This window comes from Apteryx mantelli, chromosome 6 (assembly GCF_036417845.1).
Source record: "Apteryx mantelli isolate bAptMan1 chromosome 6, bAptMan1.hap1, whole genome shotgun sequence".
In the NCBI taxonomy this organism is placed as follows: Eukaryota; Metazoa; Chordata; class Aves; order Apterygiformes; family Apterygidae; genus Apteryx; species Apteryx mantelli.
The window spans coordinates 37,566,032-37,583,065 of NC_089983.1; the positions used below are offsets into that span (position 1 = coordinate 37,566,032).

General features: G+C 48.0%; 1 protein-coding gene and 1 non-coding gene across 2 annotated transcripts in view; one reads left to right on the forward strand and one right to left on the reverse strand.

The window, feature by feature from the left end:
• The window catches only part of CLASP1 (cytoplasmic linker associated protein 1), a 197,316-nt gene that overhangs the window by 135,639 nt on the left and 44,643 nt on the right, over nucleotides 1-17,034 (reverse strand). Inside the window, exons 3-7 of the mRNA XM_067299284.1 lie at nucleotides 7,279-7,357; nucleotides 6,030-6,133; nucleotides 5,116-5,207; nucleotides 4,955-5,030; nucleotides 819-916 (exon numbers count right to left, since the gene is read on the reverse strand). Coding sequence (XP_067155385.1) covers nucleotides 819-916; nucleotides 4,955-5,030; nucleotides 5,116-5,207; nucleotides 6,030-6,133; nucleotides 7,279-7,357 — 449 coding nt within the window. The remainder of the gene's footprint in view (nucleotides 1-818; nucleotides 917-4,954; nucleotides 5,031-5,115; nucleotides 5,208-6,029; nucleotides 6,134-7,278; nucleotides 7,358-17,034) is intronic.
• Nucleotides 8,465-8,584, forward strand: LOC136992360 (U4atac minor spliceosomal RNA). Its single transcript, XR_010884623.1, has one exon. It is a non-coding gene; the product is annotated as a U4atac minor spliceosomal RNA (small nuclear RNA).

The window sequence follows — 17,034 nt, forward strand, 5'->3', positions numbered from 1 at the left end:
TCTCAGCCAGAAGCACTAGGGGAATACACACGTAGCCCTTGCACACAATCAGCTGCATCTGAACGGAGGAGATTTCAACGGAAGCAGCATCCCCTTAGAGTCTATAAGAGCTTCTGGGCAGTACATGTGCCAGCCCTTACTGTAAAATATTGACATATGATGTTTTAATAGCCAAACCCCTTAAGCACAATTCCTGAACAATATCTGAAGTATGAAGCTAATATAATGAACCGCAGGGTGAATAAAAACTGGGCTTTGGGCTGCCTCATATCAGGTCTCAACTAAGCACAGGTTTAAAAAATAAAAACAGAAAATCCCCCACTCCGCATCTTTTCTTTGAGAATGTGAACTCTAGGATCACACACCCTCTGCCTAGCACCTACCTCCGAGGGGATGACAAGCATTAGCCCAGACACTGCTATCATGATTTGGCAGCAGAAACAGAGGGACAGACTTTTTAATCCTTGGAACTAGCAATATTGACATTCTAATGACATTGTAAGTTGCCTACAGACAGGCTACTCTGAAATGACCTCTCTACACATACAGAACACAAAAACAACACAACTCTTCTTCATTCGAGTTCACTAGACCTCTGTAATAATCTTATCGTCTTTCCAAAATTAGTGGCCATAACTTTGAAATACTTAGAGGTAAGGGATCACATTAAATGAAACCTGAGTGTTTGTAGGAAGAAAAAAATAAAAATCCTAATCTGAGGAAAAGTTTCAGCCCTGCAGCTCCTGAAAGCTGCTAAAGGAAGGAAGAGAACAGAGAAACTTAAACACAGTTAGAACATAAGGACGTTCTCAACTTACCGAGACTGGGGCAGTCCTTTTTTACTGAGATCAGCCCTTACACGTTCACCGACATGCCTGTAAATTTCCACGAGGCTGTTTATTGCTGCATCTCGAACCTGAGCGAGACACAAGAGAAATCATCTTCGTAATTTAAATAAATACATCCCTGCTTTTCCGAGGAGGAAATTTGCATATATCTCAGAAACAACAGTTGCCTGTATATATGTGTGATCACAGTGCTCATGAAGTAGTTTCCACCTCTAAATCTCAGATGCTGACAGTATCATTAGGCCTATTTTTATCAAAAAGGCAGCCAAGATACAAGCTGAAAGATTTGGCCAAACACACATAGGGCGTTAGGCTGTCTTTGCCAAATTCCACTTATTGTCTGCAACAAGTAAATTTTCTAAATCAAAAAAATAACATGGTGAAAGACAAGAATAGACATTATATTGCTAGTAGGTTATAAAAAAATGGTTTTAATGCAGTCTCACAAGCTTATTTTTTCCCCGTGTTAACAACAAAAGACAGGGAGATAGAAGCAATCAGTCACCTGCATCACTGTGTCAAAAGCTGAGGAAGGCTCAACGCTTGATTCTCCTATTGGAGACAGAAATTTCCTAGCCAAAAATTCTCAAAACTACTGCTGTAGCTATGTTGTTTCCAGATCTGAGAGACTGACCCGGCTGACATTACCCAGCATGGAAAAAAACATTTATAGAGAAATACATGCGACAGAGGACTAAAAATATGTATACCTAGTCGTTTGTAGGGCCGTTCCAAGCCAAGAGCTTTGCAGCAGTGTCACAGAGCTACAGTCAGTATCTCCTAACCCCCAATTGCACAGTTCTCCTGAGCAGGAAAAGCGCAGGTAGAAGGAAGACCACACAGGCCAAATATTGAAAACTCCCAAATCTCTAGCCAATTTTTAGCTATTTTTAGCGTATGCTAAAATCAACTTCACCTTAATACAGCAGCAAAGCAGTATCACCAGTAAATTAACTGTTGCTTGCTTGCTTTAAATGTTCTATGCTTTTACTGCAATCCAAGGAGTCTTATGAACATCAGGAATAATTAGTGCAAAGTCTGTATGAGCAATTATTTGGCTTGGATTCCCAGCTGAATAATTTTGCATGTTTAAACTGTTTTGCAAGACACTGGCTGCCGAGCACATCCTTCCCCTCCACCTCCCAACAGAAGAGCCACAAATCTGAATAACGTGTCACCTTTCTGCACTTAAAAGCAATCCCGTCCTCCATCGGACGAAGCAGGCAGAAGGTAAACTATCTGTTCTGCCTACAAGACAGCCCACAAAGCCATACGCTTCTGCTTGCTTCTAACACTAGCTTTCCCTTCTGCACAGACCTGCACAGAACAGGTTCCCAAAGCAGAGGCTGGTGGATGACTGCACTGAAACAACTGCTGCAGGAGCAGAGCTGCAAAGGGAAGGAGAAGCAGCGGGGCAGCACAGCACCTCTACACAGATTGCCCAGCAGCTACTCCAGTGCCTGCACACACTGGGACCAGCTGTAAGGTATTTTGTGTCTGCAAGCTAAAATCCCCTACAGGTTGGAGCCAAAGTACAGACAGGCACACACACTACTTCCTAGGAAAATATGACTAACACTTCACTCACCCTTGTCTTGTTTTTTATTTATTTTTTCCTAAGTTTTAATCCTAGCAGCAGGACTAATACTAGGCAGGGTTCTCAGGCACAATCCAGAACAGACTCTTCAGCATCTCCAGTTCCCTGGTACACAGACCCTAACCCAGCCTTGCCCTCCACTTCCAAGGGCAAGGGAGGAGAGGTCACTCAGGACAGCAATGCGTGAGATCAGGTGTGAAGGAGTCTCCCGTTCACATCTGCTCAGGACAGCAGAGGAAGAGGTAGATCGCCAACGTAAGCAAAGGACAGAGTATGCTGCGCAAACACTGCACACTTCAAACCAGGACACAGATCCCGGCACAGTGGCAAATGTAGGACGTTAGCCTAGTCTCAGCTAAAGATTTAGGGGATGTAGTAAGTGCTAACTCATTGACATGGGCTCTTAGAGCAAGACAGAAAGTAAAGGCCAGTCCTCCCAAAGAAGAGATCTTCAACAGATCACCACTGAAACAAGGCAGAACAAGGCATTACAGTAGGGCACAGAAGCTAGATGGAAAGATGCTTTAAACACTCGGGCTATTTATATGAAACACAGAGCATCCCTTCAAGCAGTTGCCCTGCCTCAGGGCTACAGAGCCTGCTACAAGGCGGGCAGGGACTCGGAGAGCTCTGTTCTCCCCACGGAGGTCCACCACGCCGCCCTCCCCCAGCAGGGTGAGGCAGCAGATGTGCCAGAGCAGGAACTCAGACCTGCCAAGTCTCACGCGCCGAGCGTGAGATTTGTTCAGTCAGCTGCTGTCTCACACTCCCCCTCTGCAGCGCCTGCATCTCGCACGTCTGCGGGGAACCAGCCTGCTCCTGATCCCCAGCCCACGTACCAGCCGCAGCGGCGCGGCAGCCGGGGAGCCCGCTCCTGTGGGCCCCATGCCGGGAAGCTCTGCTAGAGGACACAGGCCCGGCCTCCCACCATGGCCCCTCCATCCATGGCAGGGACGGCCCTTCGCACAGCCCCACACTCATGTGACCCCCTTCCACATGCAAGCGACAGCCACTACAGGTCCTTGCACCGCTCTGAAGGGTTGCATGCGTGCAGAAAGTTCATCAGAGGTGTTTGCAGGACTGCGTAAACACCATACCCGACATGGCAGTAAGCCCCTACCACACTGCCTTCATTTTCCATAGCAATAACCAAGCTTTCACGTTGATAGTTTTATTTTTCAGAAAATAGTGCAAGAGTAAATACAGCTTCACATCAGATACTCACCGAGTTATACGAGCTCTTAAAAGCCGCATTAGTTAAAAACAAAAAAATCCCCCCTACCTCCAAAAAATCTTTCTGAAAATGGCAGTAACAAAATAGCTTCTACTCCTGAAACAAAAGGGAAAGAATACTGTACTTGACATGGATCTCTGCTTCTCCACCATGTTTCACCAAGAGAGGGCAGCATTGACCAAGCATCAATGGTTCAGGCCTCCTGGAGCTCAAGAAAAGGAATTATGCAGCTGGCAGGAAAAGCCTTTCCAGAGCCCAGCCCTGTTGAACCAGGAGCCCACTTTGAGTGATTTGTGTCTGATCAGTTTGGGCTTGGGCTTTCTGGAGAGGCAGCAGAGCAGTATACAGGAGAGTGGACAAGAGAGTAGCCTCTTCCCATTGCAACTGGGGAATCAGGATAGGGAGCTGTGCCAGGCACAGGAGAAAGGCAGTGGAGCAGGATAACATGCCCCATAGTTCCCCTCACCAACTTTCTGGTTGTTGCAACAGCTCACCATGATGGCAGGACTGAGGTGTCTCTGCCTGTGCAACAAAAATAGGAGTCCTGGACCCAGTGTCCACTCAAAGAGTTCCTGCTTGCTGAGTCGTAGCTCAGAACCAGAAGGAACCTGAACATTAAACTTCCTTAAAAACCTCTTGGGGTAACCGGTTTATTCTCCTGTGCTGACACAACCAGCAAGAAAAGACTGCTTCGCATTCAGTCCTCCTTTTTAGCAAGGGAGGACCCTGACAGTCATAGAAACACAGCCGACCCCAGAACCAAAGTAAACCCATTCCACAGTTGGCCACCCACCCCACGCTTCCCGTCAGCCAAACGGCCACTCTAGACCATACAACTTTTGGCAGTACATGACCAGGCTGTCAGACTGATCCCATTTGCCCTCCCTGCCCTGACTAGTTCTCATCCGATGATGCCGGCTGCTGCACTGAGCCCAGAGGGATCCCTGCAGCTTTCCTTGTACTCAGGCAGCCAGTGTTAGGTGCAAATTCCCTTTCCACAAAGTTGTTGGGTTTTTTTGTTTGTTTGTTTTTAAAACAGGTCCGCAGATTGAGGGTGCTCTGTTGAACTCCTGGGAGTAATTCACATGCTGTTTCAGGCATACCTCAAATCATACCTATTCGCAGTCAGCCAAGGATTTTTCTTAAATAGAAGAGTTTAAAATTCCCTAACAGGAGCACAGTTTAATTTACCAACCGAAACTCAGAGCCCTGTTTACTGACAGAGGTGGTGATCAGCATAGCTTTTAGGAAGTGACTCACACCAGAAAAGCTTACCTGGCTGTTTGGATCTCCAAGTAAGTTACATATATGTGGCACTATCTTGCTCAATGTTAAACTCTGAGCTCCGGATCTGGGAATAAAGAACAAAAGTGCAACGTGAATTAATAGAGCATGCTTGTGTACATAACCTAAATTTGCCGTAGGTTCTGACTTACGCATTGAGCGTTGCAATAAGGCATAGGCAAATCCCTTCTCTTGTCCGGAAATTCTTGTGTTTGAATCCTCCTAGCATTCTGTCCCACACGTACTGCAGAAGACAAAAGAGGATAAGACAGCAGAAAAGGAGGCAGGGGAAAAGGGAAAGAGCTTCTTTCTCCAGCAGAAGTACACTAACATATCTAAAGTTTAAATATAAGCTTTGCATCCATCCAAGCAGAACAAAACAAGTGGGAAGACATTTTTAGATATGACCAATTTTCTGTCCTTTGATGACTTCATAGGAACTTGCCACTAGCTAAAATAATAGTTTCAGCTAGAGAAAGCATGTGCCTTCCAGCACCCAGACAAAACCACCACTGTGTCATCCATCCGTCCCTCCCTTGGGAAACCCAGCTAACATGCACAAACTCCCATGCATATCCTGTCAACACAGACACGTGCAACAGCATTCTCAAATAAGGCGAAACGTCTCAGAACGAAGGTGTAGGAAGACGAGTGTTTCAGCCAGAGGCATGGGAGAAAACCCTCTGTCTAATAAAAAGTGAGGAAGGACTGTTAACTTCCACACAGGGCCAGTTAGATGGTCATCCCAAAGACCTAACCACGACAGATCCACCACATTCAGTTGAGGAGGGCAGCAAGCTGACTCCACCACCTGCGCTGGAGTCCAAGTCAGGGAGCGCTAATACAAGCCAACAGGAGCTCCCTGCAACTGGGGTGACGCAAGCTGTGCTGCAGGAAGCCTTTGGGAGCTTACGCTGTTGACACAGGAGACAACGAGCCAGCTGCCTTACATGGGGCAGAGAAAGCAGGACTACTAGAAGATCAAAACTAGAGATCCTGAAACAGCTCCTTTTTAGATGGTCAGTCTGTCTTAGGCAGCCACACTGCAAAGGGTTGTCACGCATACCTGAGGATTAGCAGCTTGTTCCATAATTTTTAGCAGCAAGGTCTGATCCTGCTCCCGCACCAAATCTTTAGAGTCTCCCAGCCTATCAAGTAAACTTGGCAGCACTGAGGAAAGAACAAAGGAACATTCATGACTCTCAGAAGGAAACTGTCACCGTTGCAGTCCCTCTGCTCGCCCTCGGCCTGAGAGCAAAGTGGGCCCCCGCTCCCCAGGGGCGGCACAAGCTGCACAAGGTTGCATGGGCACAACCTGGGTGAGCCAAGCACCCTCAGCTCCCAGCAACATAAACCAGAGCACATGACAACTCAGAGGAGAGCGCCCTGGGAGGCTCTGCATGAAGTTACAAGCATGGGAAATATTCTGCAAAGAAAACATGCTGTAGGAAGTCTGGTGCTTCCTACAGCATAGCTCAGCAGGACGAGCAGCAGAGGGTCCAGGCTCTGGAGTTCGAGAGCGCTAGCACCTTCAGGAAAGAAAGCATGGGAAGCCCTTGTCCTTCCCCCTAAACCCTGCGTACAGTCTGCATCCAAAAAGCATGCAGGACTGAACCCACAACTGGTTCACACTTGTGGGAGCAGCTGCGTAAGTTCTTCAGCCCAGATCTGTGTTGAGACCAACCACATACCCTCCTGCGCAATGGGATACTGTCAGAGAGCTACGCAGCCAGTCACCGATGGCGCAACTAGGGTTTTGGGGCAGCCCCAGCTCTAACTGGAACTGAAGCATCCTTAGAGCAGGAAAGCAGAGGACAGCACACAGGCTAATTACTTATGGCAGTAGCTCAGAGGCCGGTCTGCCAATTTTATTCATACCTCAGGGGTAACAGAAAAAGGCCCTGCAGCAGCATATGAAATCACTAAAGTGCCTTGTGAGTGCTCTCCAGGCAGGGGGGAAAAAGGTTTCACATATAAGGTTGAAAAAAAAAATGTCTTTTAGGGCAATAGACTGTATTTCTGAGTTGTTCTTTTTAGTACAACCGTTCAGTCTCCTTTCCAACTGAGTTTGCACAGATCAGCTACAGAAAAACAGAAACACACCCTCATATCTGCATCTGATTTCACATGCCAACCCACTGCTGACCAAATACTAGCATCAGGTTTCCCAGGAGTTTCAGAATAAACTCATCTGATTGCCTCTCCTCCCACTTTGGGGGGCAGCAATGCAGTAAGGGGGGAGAAGGAACAGGCGGTGGCCAGAGCAGAGCCTGACAGCTCGCACGATAGCAAGACTGTCCCACCTTGCACCTTACCTGTGCCAATCTGTGCCTTGAAGCGATCTTGCAAGCGTGACACCAGTGCGGAAAGGATGTCCATGCCCAGGAGAACCACCTGCAAGCACAGGACAGACAGCAGTTTAGCACGGAGCCTTCACCAGGGCCTCGGGGAACAGGTCACAAAGGGTTGGGGGGTCACACACTGCCCTCCGAAAGGCCCCCCAGTGCACCGGGAGAGCAGCCCGTGACCCGTACTCCATGCAGTCTCGATCTGCTTCAGATCTGCGCTCACACAGGTAACGGGGCCACGCGAGATACGCGGCTCCTCCTTGCACCGCTCCCAAGACACAGGCAGGGTGTTTCTCTAAAAACAGAGCCCCCAAGCAAGCAAATCACTGCTCCCCATGACATTTCCAACTCCGAACTCATTGCCAAGAACCCGGCAAAACCAACAACTATAGTAATTGCTGTACAATGCTAAGTGCGTGCACAAATAGATGCACTCAACGTACGCGTACCATATGCATAACAATTTCAGTATTTGCTTCAATTAAAGTTTCTAATTTTAATTATTATTTACACCGAGTTATAATTAGAAAGTGGTGTGCACTAACAGCTGCCTAATTATTGACTTGCAAAAATTATTTAAAAATTAACGAGTTTATGCCATAACCAAGACCCCGGGAAAAGCAATTTATGAGAAACTTCACCTTAGATTGCCTACCACGAAACCCCCTCTGATCAGCTCTATTTAACGACGGTAGACAACACACCATACACTAATACAGAAAGTACTAGTTCCTGCGGGATAGCACTTCCCACGACCGCTCCCTGAAGGGCCGGCTTTAGCAGCTAGCTAGAGCAGCGCCGGCCCGGCCTGCCCCGCAGCGAGCCCCTGCCCCGCAGGGGAAGCGTCGCCCGCGGCCCGCAGGGGGCGCTCCGCCGCCGCCGCCGCGCGCCCTCCGCCACGGCTGCCCGGCCCCCTATGCAAATAGCCGCCCGGCTGCCGCAAAGCACTCTGGGTTCCGCCCCGATCGCCGAAAAAAAGGCTTAAAACGGAGCCGAGGAGATAAAGAAATGGCAGCGCGGCGGACTGCGCCCGCTCGGAGCGCGCCGCCGAGCCGGGCGGCGGGCGGGAGGGGCCGGCGGCGCGCCGCCCCTCACCCTGAGCCAGGGCGTTGTTGCCTTTCCCTTACAGGAGGGGCGCGAAACAACTGCGCCAGCCGTCCTTATCTTGGGGTTGCGCGGCTGCTCAATGAACGCGTGGTGAGAGCAGCACTGCTAACGCCTAAAGCAACACGCAGCGCCCGTCGCTTTGCGGCGTGGCGCAATTTTTGGAACCGCTGCGCCCTGCCCAGCGCCTTGCGAGCCGCGAGGGTCCGCACGCACCGAGTCCGCGCGGTCGCCAGGGGCCGCCCGCGCCTCGGCCCCGCCGGGTGACGGAGCCCCGAGGCACAGCCGCCAGGGCCGGTCCCTCCGCGGGGCGCCGCCGGGCACTGCGCGAGGGGCGAGCGCAGCACTCAGGTCGGTCAGACCGAACAGGACGGGCATCTCCCCCCACAAGGGGGAAAAAGAGCCATTTCGGCTTTGGGCTTCCTGCGCACAAACAGCAGGCCCCCATCTCTCCCCCGCCCCCCCATTGTGTTTTTCTCGAGCAGCAGTAATCTGGATGAAAATTGGCAGCATTCCTAGCAAAGAAATACACGATAGGAAATAAATTAGCTGATATATGTAGGCTCACAGAGAGGAGCAGCGTTACCATGAAGTCTGTTATACTACTGTGTACACTAAACCCCTCACATATTAAATCATTCAATCACTGTTATGGCTGCTGCGGTTGCTTTGCACATAAGTGGCCCATAACCCAAGCTTTCCACCCTGCTTGTTATATGGACTCGCTCCAAATTCGGCTGGAGAACAGCAAGAGAGGCATGAACGGTGTGCAAAGAAAACAGCTAACTTTATAAAGTCTTTTTAAAAAGCTTCCTAATATAAGCACCTGGATCCTGCTTTCTCCCAACTTACCTTCCTACCTACTTAGGCAACTATAGCTTCTCCAAACAGCTCCCACAATATTGTTCCAAAGTAAACAGCTCCTTTAAACATGGCATTTTTAATTCAACATAATTTGCAATGTGCTGTCAAAATCCAGGATCGATTAATATGCCAAAGGAGAATTTCCCCATGTTTTTGTAAGCTCTGGTTCCTTTTCACATTCATCTTGCACCCTGGATTTAATCTACCATGGATGAATGCTCAGGCATCTTCAGAGTCTGCTGCCTTAAACCCAACTATTACCCACTAGTCTGTCCGTTCGCTCGCAGCTCCTTCTCTTTGGGGTACAACAGCAGAGCACCAGTAAGGAGACAACATTTTAGATCCTTATTAGCTAAAAAAAAAATCAATTGTTTTTAAGAGAAGACACTAGAAACCTGAATACTGGTCATCATTCACAGCTGTCCGATCAGAGTCACAACAGCATCCTGTACTAAGAAATAAGTGCTGAATACAATTACTGAGGTGTGTCCCAGGGATAAATCTGATCCCCGGAAAGGAAGGGATCCATCTCTTCTTCAAACTGCCTTCCATCCAGCAGGAAAGAGCAAGAGGAATTCATCACTCAAATACTAAAAGAAACACACGCAGTGCAAACATACCCGATCACCCTGAAGTCTGCCCCCAGGATCAGACCACAGAGGAAGTTTCCCAAGACTCTTAGCTCTCCATTTCTTTACGCACAACAGCAAATTTGCACAATAATTACAGTGGTGGTTTGGGCTTTTAAGGAAACCATTGTGGTTGACAGTGTTATTCCCAACCATGCTGGATTCATTTGTCACACCTGACTTGCCACCTGCCTCTGAAACTGCTGAGGGTCAGAGAGGTGAAAAATTGAAGTCCTGTATGGATTTGAGATCCAGTGGAGCCACTAGCGAGAGACTGACAATGCTGAAAACCCCTTGCACGACTGACAAATGAACAAATGAATTCCAGCCCTTGTTGCACTGGATTGAACACATTTGGGAAAAATAAAAAATAAAAAAAAAAAACAAAGTAGAGCTCTTTGCCAGCAGCGACCCCCTGGCCTGCGATCTTGCAGAGCCCCCCTCCCTGGGGAGGCCAGCTGACATGCACCACTCCACACAGAAGCACAGGAAAGCCAGCTCTCAGCACAAAATTCCCGATAACATTGGAGCACTGATAATTACAGAGCCATTTACAGCCTTCACATCTGCGCAGGTGCTTCATGCTCTGAGCAAGGTAGGACTCAACTCCACCACCATTGCTTAATAGCACAAAGACTCACAGCCTCCAACCAAGAAAAATGCCGGGTCAGCAACTGCTCTTAGTCCCCTACCTTATACAGGTCCCCAAAAAGGGCAAATCTCAGCTCTCCTGTGCAGATCTCACTGTGCAGAAATGCACAGTGGCACCGTCCTAGTCCCAGGGCTCGGCCACTTTGCTTACTTTGCTCCTGACCTTACTCAAGCCAGTCAATAAAGCAATTTGTGCCATCCAGAATTCAGATCTATTGGCATCTGCTGCTGCTTTGTAACCTCTTAATGTTATTTTTCCATAGGGGCTAAGCACCATCAGGAAGCCCTTCTCCTGCCTCCCGCCAATCACTGGGTTTCAAGGCACCATCATTCCCAGCGACCAAGGCTCTTTTGTTAGTTCCCGGAACGCAGTATAACCTTTCCCAATACTGAAAAGCTATTTATAACAGGTCATCGAAAATTACTTCAAAGAACTCAAGGCATCCATCCCTTAATACCTGGGCGGTGTTGAAAGGCCTGCAGGCAGCTCCACATATCAGAGATGAGGCACAGCCTATCATCATCCGGACTGAAAGTAAATGCTCATGAAGTGTGGCAGACACAAACGAGAGCATCCAGCGTAGCTTAAAACAAGACACACCTAAAGGCGCTCCCATACAAGGGCAAGCAAGACAGCAAGCTGCACAATCCAACACCACGAACTCCCTGGAATGAGCCAGTCTTGGGCTACCCCCGCAGGCTGCACTAACACAGCAGCTCTGGGCCACGGCAGGAGAGGAAGAGCCATTTCCTCCGCTCCCAGCACCGCGCCACACACAGGGGAGATGCACGAGCTGTTTGTAGGCCACAAAATCCCGTGTTCCTCCTAGGGAACGGGCGATGGGCTGAGCAGCACCTTCCCATGGGCCGGTTTCACTCTGCCGGCTTCCTGCCGGACCACGCACATGGGCAGCTCAGGAGCAGAACGGAAGGCTGGAGATCTGCTTTCTATCCCGGCTTTGTCAGCAGCTTGCTTTGTGCCTCAGTTCTCTTATCTGTAACACAGCAGTGACACCATTTGACACCGTTTGACTATTTCACTTTGGGATCTGGAGGAGGTGGAGGAGGACAGACTTAAATGTCACACAAAGTTCAACAGAAATTTTAAGAGAAGGTCATGCACCTCACAGAATTTAACCACGGAAATACTTTTTTCTTTAATCTCTTACTCAGATAATCTTTTGGATTCAGATGCTAAGGCATGGAAAAGAGTGTATATACCTCAAGTAAACTTAATATATTTGTGAAGAAAGGAGAACTTTTTTCCACACTACACTGGGAAAATTCAGGCAAGCACAGATTCCCCTCCACACAAACGTCATCTGTCTTAATGCTTGATTATTCCATCTAAAGCAGTTCTAATTCTTCAAGGCATGAAATATCCACCACAACCTAACTGGGCATCCAAGACATAGCAACAGCTAAAATTAGCTGACATTTGCAAATTTAGATTTGAAGTCAGGTATATATTTTGGATCAGGATAGCAATAAGAAAACCCCTGGCAGACAGACAAATATAAAGTTAGCTTATGAAACACTGACTCCTCTCCTCCACCTTCACACCAGTATAACCACATCCACACTGGAGGAAGTCTCCCTCATTCTGCCGCTTCAGCATAGTTAACATTTAACATTCCACGGCAGAGTCACACCTATACAGGAACATCGGGGCATTGCCCCAGCCCAACACTCCCAGCACGGACACAAGTCATATGTGCACTGTGTTGTACAGAATAGCAAAACTAACACCAAACAAGAAAAGCGACAGTAGCACAGCTGGTCTTACTGGCATGCCTGTACAATTCACAAGATGCGGTAAGAGCTGAACAGGGGAAGAACCCGGGCATATCAGCTTCGAGTCTTTCTCTGGAGCCATGAGATACCATCCATTCTAAGACACCAAGTATTTCACAGACACCACCTTCAAAATCCACAAGCAATTTTGGATGCTGGGCCATTGATTTGTCATTCAATACCACAAAGCCTTTAAGAGAGCAGCTGCTTGGTTTGGATATATGAGTTTTTCCATTGGAACATGGGCCGCAGTCTCTTGGAACAACTTTCCAGTGGAAAAATGCTCCTTTTATTTCTCATCACTCATATAAAGATTCTAAGTCTTCTATGGGATAGAAATGCAAGTTTCCAACTGGAGTAATCAGTGATTTTTTTTTTGTTTTACATGATAGGCCAGCCAGCTGCTTTGGATTTAGAAAAATGGGGGAAAGAGTTGTAGAAACTGTTCAGAGGGTTTTTCTGCCCTGCTGTGGGGCTGATCAGAGTTATTCTGTCCTGAGCAAGGAGTTACACTAAGCAGCGCTAGATCAAGCCTAAGCAGTACCCAGGGCTGAGAACACTCCCTGCAGGTCATGAACATCCCTGGCTCTTTGGCCTTCCCTAGTCTGGACGCCAGCTCCTCTACACCAGCGAACATCAGCACTGAGGGTCTCCTTACAGCACAGCCTGCAATTGTTCAGCAAGTCAGACCGGCAACACAGTTAAAAGACCTGGCAGGATTTAAACCACACAACTGCTTTCATCTCTACACCCCTTTTCCCAGTCTCTCTCACCTCACAACCAAAGGCCTTTCCTCCTATTCTGGCAGCACGTCTTGCTCTTCCTTCTCCGTCACTGAATCCCTCCCCCTGCTGTACGCTGGCCCATGAAGATGGCACATGACAACAGTCACCCCTAAAGGCAGCAAAGACCAGGCTGCTCACGCTGTCCCTGCAGTGCCATGCTCGCAAGGGAAACCCAGGAGGTACTAACTGCCCTGTGCATCTCTGCCCAGACTGGTTCCCAAATCTCTGCTACCTGCAGGGCTCCTCTCAGTCCTAGGCTCTGCTCAGCATCATCCTGTAACTGTATTTTCCCTGCGCTTCTATGCCAACAGCACCTTGCACTCCAGCAATGACACTGATCTTGCTGGTCAATTGACTTTGCTTTCTGTCCCTGGGATGACAGCTAGTACTATGGTAGGGTCCCCACACCACAGTCCCAACCATCTGGGCCTCGTGTTTCACTTGTACCCCAGAAGGAGCAACAACTTCCCACAGGTCTTCAGGAGGTAGAAGAGCAGGAAGAATTACAGCCAGCCCATTCCCTTAACCCCCCACTGCACTAACACAACCTGGAGCTCAGAGCATTTCACAGCCACTTTTAAACTACTGCTACAAGCAGGAAGAAGTGTCTATGAATTAAGGATCACTGTGCAGTCCAAAATTCAGGGGAACTGGTTTACCTGATGCCAGCTCACCCAATCTATAAAGGTGAAGCACACTGCGACAGTGATGAAGGACAGTAATACCCATGACAGAAATGGCTGAACCAAAACACCCAGTAAAACCAGCAGCACTTGTAAAATGAGGGGAAAAAAGTGACTATGGAAAATTCTTCTTCATTCACAGACCTGGGAGCACACGAGCAACTCAAATAAGGCAAAGCTTTAGAGTGGAGTAAGTTCCAGAAAGACTCTAGTCATTTAAATTGGGGGGGGGGGGGGGAGAGGGGGCATGCACAGGGGGAAGGCAGCAATTAAAAAGAAAAAGAAAAGAAAAAGAAAAAAGAGTCAGGAACAATCACTACAGGGATGTATTCCTGGAACTGCTGTTAGGCCACAAGGGCATCTGGCTTAAGCAAAAACAAAACACCTCTAAAAACTCATTCTGGATCCAGTAAAAACAGAAAAGTTCTGTCCTGATAAAAGAGCTAGAGACTTGGTAGAACGCAACCAAAATTCGAACTCAAGGAAATGCAGCACAGAGCAAGAAGTTACTACTTCTTGAGATCTGATATCCCAGCACAAAAAAAAAAAAAAAAAAAAAGTTGGAGATGCTCTGGAGAACATGATCACTGAAGCGCTGACACCTGTTTCCAGGAGTGCTGATGAGGACAACCTAGGCTAAGCCACTGGGAGTCAGTCAGCCCCCAGGCACGCTGCTCCCCTGTCCTGCTCTGCATGAAGGAACTGAAGGGGCGAGCTCCTAAGAATAATAAATTCACTTTCTTTCTCAAAGATCCTTCATTGGTCCTTGGGTGGTTGCACACAGGCAACGAGAGGGAGCAGCATGTAACCCCTGGGCTCTGTCTAAAGGACACTGAGGAAATCACAAGTTGCAGAGTCACTGCTGTGGAGCACAGGTGGCTTTTCTAGTCTTAGCAAGGTCAAAGCTCTGGACAGCACTAGCAATACAAACTACAGTCAATGCTCAGTCTCCAAGGAAGCAGCACTTGTGGTACCACAATCAGGAGACTCTGTGGTGGAAGGCAGAGTCCCAATTTCAATCTCAGATTCCTGTCTCGATATCCCCAAACAGTGCTGAAAACCAGTGGCAGCAAATACTGTCTCAGAAAGTTAGTCCTGCTTTTGCAGCTCCTTAGGGGTACAGATATCTGCAAGGCAATACTCGGTGTCTTCACATAAACAGCATCAAAACAAGAACAGTGCTGCCAACTAGTATTACACTTTAGTTCCTCAAAAAAACAAAAGCAGGTAGATGTCTCCTTAGTCACAAATACTGCCACTGTTCCACACATTACAATCACTGCCAGCTGAACACATACATCTACAGCCAGGTCCTGAGCCAGTAAAGAAAAGCGGATCTAGCTCTGGGGGCAATGATGGGATCCCACCTGCATATGTCAGCTGCAAATCTGGCCCTTGAATGAGCTTGTAGCTTTGGCAACAAGTTGCATTTCAGGAGCACAAGGCAAAATGAAGCATCACACAACGAATACTAGGCCATCTCTTACAGAAAAGCAATAACAATGTTAAAAAAAAAAAAAGACATTTTAATGCCCTGCTTTGCTCTTCATGGGAAGACTGAAAGCCCTCACCACAGCAACTAGTAAATTACTAGTGTAGCAATGTGCCTCATTAATGACCCAGCTTGGTTTTCCTAATAAGGGGGTTCCCCCCCCCCTTAGCAGCAAGGGCCTGCTAAAGTGCACAGGGAAAGTGAGAAATCACATTTGTAATCTGCCCTTAGGCAGAATTGTATTAGCTGGGGCAGCTTAAAAGCTCCTAGTACAGAAGTGCTGACTCTAACTCATCTCTCTAACATCTACAGGAATAGAAAGTGCTCAGCACATTTGAAACCAAAACAGAACTGTTTCTGAAGATTTAGACAGCACCTGGAAAAACAAGGCAGCAAACACAACTTGCTGGATAATCATCCACAGTCTTCTCTGACCCCTTGGGGCTCAAGAAGGGTAGAGAAAATTGCGAGGATGCTTAAATATTCAACTATCCCACCACAATCACCAGTTTCCACTGGCACTTCCAGATCCTTCAAAAGATTACACTCTTCAATACCAACTTGCACGAGGCACAGCAACACTAGCATCCAGAAAAGTAGTGACAGCAGGCCATGCGGACAGCCTCCTGAGGGGGGCACCAAAGAGGTGCAAACACAGCCAAGCCCCAACCAGCCACTAGCACTGCTGGTCCCATCACCCAGGGAAAAAGAGCTGAGGGTCTGCTGAGGAGGCCAAACGCTCACTGTGGCTAGGGGTCCAGAGACGCTGGATGGCGTCAGATAGAGGGTACACACCAGACACTGACATCTCTTGCTGGACCTCAGCTAACAGCTTTTTTTCTTGCCGTATTTGGGAGGAAAACACATGCAATTAAACATTCAATAGCCTCTTCAGTAGTCACCACCTTTGCAAAACTCTGGAAATACCCTTACAGCCTGCAGCTCCCACAGAGCTCCCTGCCCTGTGCAATCAGACTGCCTGCTCAGCATCTATCACTCTCCCTCACCCGCTTGGGAGTAGACTCCAGACGCTACCATAACCCACAATAGCCTGGTGGCACTAGAACAAAGATCTCTTCGGAGAGAAGGAGAAGAAAGTGTTGAGATGCCTTTGTTAGCTGCAAGAGTATCAGAAGCAAACTACCCAAAGACAGTAGCCCACAGAAGTGGAGAAATGAACAGATACAGGAAGGGCCACAGCCAGCAGGAGGGAACATTTCCTCCGTGGAGGGACTCATCACTTCAGCGGGAATCTTATCCCTGCAAAGCTTCTTTAGTCCACTGAAATCTTTTCTTCAACTTAGGCTAATAGACAAGCCCTCAACAAATACTGCAGCATGGTTCAGAGTGCTGTGTGCTATGAAGTATGAAATGTCCCAAAGGAGATGGTAAAAGCTGAAGCTCTGGCCACCTGGTCACACAGAAGGCCCATAACATCCTCTCACCTTAAGGGCAATAGCTGCAATATCCTGCCTAAATTCCAGCTTTGGTGATTTCAACGTTCTTTCTGTCTGAAGAGTCCATTCTTCACTGCTGCTGCTAAAAACTGCTGTAAAGTGCTGATGGCACTGAAGAGCTCTAACAACCAAGTAAATAAGCAACTGATTTTATAGCTCCCAGAAAGCCTCAAAAGATGGATTATTTAGGAAAAGCACTAAGTACTGGAGCTGGAAGAAAAGCTGAAAGTCAGACCACATTTAACAAAAATTTATTTTTAGGTA